This window comes from Limulus polyphemus, unplaced genomic scaffold (assembly GCF_000517525.1).
Source record: "Limulus polyphemus unplaced genomic scaffold, Limulus_polyphemus-2.1.2 Scaffold9173, whole genome shotgun sequence".
Classification (NCBI taxonomy): domain Eukaryota; kingdom Metazoa; phylum Arthropoda; class Merostomata; order Xiphosura; family Limulidae; genus Limulus; species Limulus polyphemus.
In genome coordinates, this window is record NW_013674783.1 from 21,190 (window position 1) to 26,172 (window position 4,983).

The 4,983-nt window shown below is 35.4% G+C and overlaps 1 protein-coding gene across 1 annotated transcript in view; it reads left to right on the forward strand.

The window, feature by feature from the left end:
- LOC111083344 overlaps positions 1-3,590 on the forward strand; it is a gene marked incomplete at its 3' end in the record, with an annotated part of 7,967 nt that extends 4,377 nt beyond the window's left edge. The window contains exons 3-5 of the mRNA XM_022379824.1: positions 392-433; positions 2,710-2,814; positions 3,444-3,590. Of these exons, the coding sequence (XP_022235532.1) occupies positions 392-433; positions 2,710-2,814; positions 3,444-3,590 (294 nt within the window). The remainder of the gene's footprint in view (positions 1-391; positions 434-2,709; positions 2,815-3,443) is intronic.
- Between the last annotated feature and the right edge of the window lie 1,393 nt (positions 3,591-4,983).

The following is a 4,983-nucleotide window of genomic DNA, read 5'->3' on the forward strand; positions in this document are numbered from 1 at the left end:
GATTTTAAAGTAGAATATATTTTTATAAGAGTTTTAGATAGGGTAGGAACTTTAGGGTATAATTTAAAACTCCATCATATGTGTATATAGTTGTCCGCTCAAAATACGGTTTTAAGACATCAAAAGGGTGTAGTAATACTTTAAGAGAGTAAAATCCTTCGACAAGAAAGCATGGTATTTTTCGTTGAAAATGTTTATTTCAAGTTTTAACCATCCCTGATTGATCAAAGTACTACAACCTACTTCTAATTCAATTATATTCAGCAGCTAACTGGATCTATCAGTTTTTCGAAAATGCTTTTAAATATATAAAGTATGTATTCTTTCTTGGATATATGTTTCTAAGTTATATAATCCATTTTATAATATACTTTATTTATTTATTTTATAGACTCCCGAGATCGTCCTTATTACTGATTGTTTCAGCCATACTGTAAGTTGAAACATATATTATTACTTCTCATTAATCTTCTCTCAACATTTGACCTTCAAGTAAACCTATTACAAAACTTAGAACTAATGCAATGTGGAAATTCAATAGTTATCCATAAAATCACAGTTCAGTTACCAACAAGTTAAAACTGTCATCTGCACACGTACCACATAATGAGAAAGATAGGTGACGTACAAATTAACTATGGGTTATTGTTTATTTACCGAATGGAATAATGTTTGAAGTGCGCGAAAATTGTTCAACCCACAAAAATATATGGTTATGAAAATTATGAAATTAATATTATTCCATGCTATCGCTTGTAGGTTTACTCTCCAACAAATTAAATATTTATATATTCTCTCTATATATAACCTCTTTCTCATCGTCCAGTCTAATTGATGAGTTCTGGTATTGAACGAAAGGCTTCTTGGGCAGTGACTTGTGGAAGACAAAAGATTGATTTGAAATGTTAGTTGTCCACCGCTTTATAGACTTATAACGCTAAAATCCGGGGTTCGATCCCCCCGCGGCGGACAAAGTGCAGATAGCCCATTGTGTAGCTCTGCATGACGAAACCAGCATCTACATAATCGAAGGGGAACCTTACTTTCCATAATATTTTTAAAAGGAGCTAATTCCCGGTTGTATTTTCCAATTTAGGGTATAAAGGGAAGGAAAGTTGTGGACAAATGTGGAATAATATCTGGAATTATAAAGCAAAAAAAAAAATGTGATGATTAAGAATCTATCAACTTCCACTCTTACTCTACCTCAGATACAGAATAGGTTATAGTCAAGTATTAAATAAGTGTAAACCATAAATCATTCACAAGGCTAGATATCTATCAGATGCATTCTATTTCTTCTTATTAAATGTTCTGGGCTGAGCATAGCCCAATAGATAGCGTGCAGGACTGTGGATCGTTAGCATCCCATTATCTAAAAGAGAAATAATAATAACTTGTACTTCACATTTTGGAGTTGTGGATGCGTTATAAGAGTGACGGTGAAATCCCACTATTTACTCAGACAAGAGTAGCCCAAAAGCTTCCAATGGGTAGTACTGTTGAGGAGCCGTCTTCCCTCTTGTCTATCTGTATAAAATTAAGCACGCATATCCTAAAATAAAATATGTTAAATGTTCGTATTCAAACCAAACTTATATAATTTTGGATTCGGTTTTCCCAACACCTTTGTATTCCATCATTGTCTGCCCCTACCTTTTATTATATATTTTATCTTTCAGCTAATTTCAAGAGGGATTCTAATAAACTGGTTAGTCAGTTCATTTATGTGACGCTCACGAATCGCATTCTAACATTTATTAAGTTTTAGGTCATGCATTTCCTTTTACAATTAACATGAATTAATGTTACATGTGGTGTTTATCAGATGTAAAGTTAGATTGTCTTCTGTGTTTTCTGTTGTTTTTTCCATTAAAACAATCTAAACACAAACTTTAAATAAGTCTTTTATTCGGGCTGCAGTAATTCCTCAATGCACCTGTTTTTCCGTCCGTGGCCTGGCATGGCCAGGTGGTTAGGGTGTTCAACTCGCAATCTGCGGGTTGCGGGTTCGAATCCCCGTCCCACCAAACATGGTCGCCCTTTCAGCCGTGGGGCATTATAATGTAACGGTCAAACCCCCTATTCGTTGGCAGTGGGTGGTAATGACCAGCTGCCCTCCCTCTAGTCTTACAATTAGGGACGGCTAGCGCAGATAGCCCTCGTGTAGCTTTGCGCGAAATTCAAAACAGACCCAAACCCAATCTCTTCCGTCAAAGGAACTGCACTTTGGTATATAAGGTTTCTTCGCGCCATAACCTGCTAATGTAAAGGATAACGCGACCATTTTGCTCGTCAGATTGCTCTTCTGACTGGATCGTCTTCATACAGAATCAGCAGTTTATTCGAATTATAACCAAGAAATAATATTAGGTTTCCCTGTTATGCTCCTTGACCATAAATGTAGAAATGAAGGTTTTTAACTATATATCAAATTTGTAAACTTCCGAGACAGCAATAAGTCGCCTAAAAAATAAAATAGACTAAACATTTTATTTGCCCAGAGCATAGAAACATAATATTTCACAGTAGAGCAAACAATAACAGTGTTGTAGGGGCATTTAGGCCACACATTTGTTTTCACCAAGTCAGTCTGTGATTAGACTCATCTTACTTGCGTAAAGATTTATTTGATAACGAAACCAATTTGTGTCGACTAAAACACTTCATATCTAGACTCATTATTGTTTTTGTCATCTGTTCTGATAGATTGGTGCTATTGTTTCTCTCTGCTACCTTCTTAATGTACAGGATAGCTATGGTACATCGTCGGTTGGCCAACGTAGAGGGCTGGTACCCAGCTTCTGACCAAAGGTAAGTCTCGTTTTATCATGTATTTAGGTTTTTACACTTCTTATATGATTTTGTTTTGTCTATGTCATATTTTTACGTACAGTCGTAAGCGTTTTTGAAACTGAACTGCCAAAGTAAATATCAATAATTTGGTTGTGAACATCTTTGTTATAGAATTGTTAAATTTCTCCGCAAGATGGCAGATATATTATGAAAGGCAAGTTAACGTAGTACACGTTCAAAAGCAAGTCACACGGAGAATATATGTAAAGAAAACATAAGACCGTATATATTTTTAGTAAGTTCTTGACTATACCAGTTTTTTCTTCACAGTTACTAACGTTTCTCTTGTAAATAAATTACCACAGCTGCTCAATCCATATCACAGAATTTGTCTAGACATCTTGAAAGATGGTTTCTTCATAGAAAACTATGAAAAAGCTTGGAGATAGACTTAACTAACCCCAAGTTACAGATGCTGTCAGCAAGGATCACAAGAAACAGTTTTCTTTAAAGCTAAACTTTTTTTTGGTTCTGAAGATTGCACGCATCTTGTGTGTGTGAGATTTCAACGTCTTTCTTAAAGAACAATTTTTAAGTTACCCTTTTCTCTAAATAAGTAAGAGAATGTTTTAATTTGTTGTTCCTAGACTGAAACAGTATCACAGAGAAAAGAAAGACAAATCAAAGATGATGACAGAAGAAGTGAACCATTTGACGGACAGTCTACAAGATAAGATCGATCAACTGGTGCTGGTAGGAAATTTAGTATTCTACATGTCGGTTGCGTCACAGACGTATGCACAATTCAGTGGCTTAGGTTCAAGTTCGCGGGAAAAACACTCGCCTTATGATTGATTTAATATTTTTATTTTATCAAGGGTGATAAAGAAATATTAAACAATGTGAACATGAAAGTTAGCACACTGACAACAAAGTCACGGTGTTTCCTCATACCACTTGCACGTGCTCCTGATTACGTTGAGCTTTGCATCCTAGAATCTCTTTCTATCATCTATACTATTCTAATAGTCCAGGAGCTAGCTCCAGCCAGAAATTTTCCTCAACACCATTTTTTTGCTGATTAACGTACACAGTACACATAGAGAGGTAGGTGTTCCATTAAGATGTCATTTAACCAGTGGTCTAACTATAAAAGATGACCCCCCCCTACATAAAAGGTAATTGGACCCCCTACATTTTTTTCCCTATAATTTTAGTTACGATTCGGACCCCTTTTTGCTCGGACCCTACTGCAATTGCGGGGGGGGGGGGTACTTACGCCACTGCATTCAATCTAGCGTTTAATCATCACAGGCCTGCGAATTTTAACTTCATAAAAGTTGTTTTGGTTTTAATAGCGGATTTTCCTTAATTCAGCTATGCAGTTTCGAAAATAATATTCATTTTTTTCTATCATATTAGATTTTTTACAAATCGAGAAGAAAAAAAATAATTTCGTTTACCATAATGAAAATTTTTTATATTATGTTTGTTAACAAAAATACAAACAAAGTGAAGAAAAGTGAAGAACATTGATGTCAAACGAATATGCATTCTCATTCATCACGTATTTTAGTCGTTTCAATGACCAGCAGTAATCAGCTATCATGCTGATATTCCACCATCCCTGATATCTCCTCTCCATTTCCCTGATGTCTTGATGAAACCTTTCCCCCTTGTTCTTCGCTGGTGGCACCGAGACTTACAGGGAAATATTCAATATTTGAGTGTAAGAAATGAACTTTCAAGCTCATATTACAACCCAACTCTTTGAATTTATCGAGCATATTATTAGCAATATTTTCGTAATTTGGGTTCTTGTTGTTTCTTAAACATTAGTAAATAACATCTTTAAAGGCAATCCACGCTTTTTTTTCAACTTTCCTCATTGTCCTTTCGAACTGTTCATCCGAAATTAATTTCCTAATCTGAGGCCCAACAAAAATCCTTTCTTAAATTTTCGCTTCTGAGAGAGCTGGGAATTGTTCACATGGATACTTGAAACAATCGCCATCTTTGTCTAAAGTCTTTACAAACTGCTTCATCAAGCCCATTTTTTGTGAAGTGGAGGTAATAGGACTTTCTTGGTGTCAACCAAACTTTCACGTTCAATGTTTTTCGAGAATACTTTTTAGACTACTTTTGGCGGAATCAATGAACAATCGCCACTCTCTTGGTTCATAAACT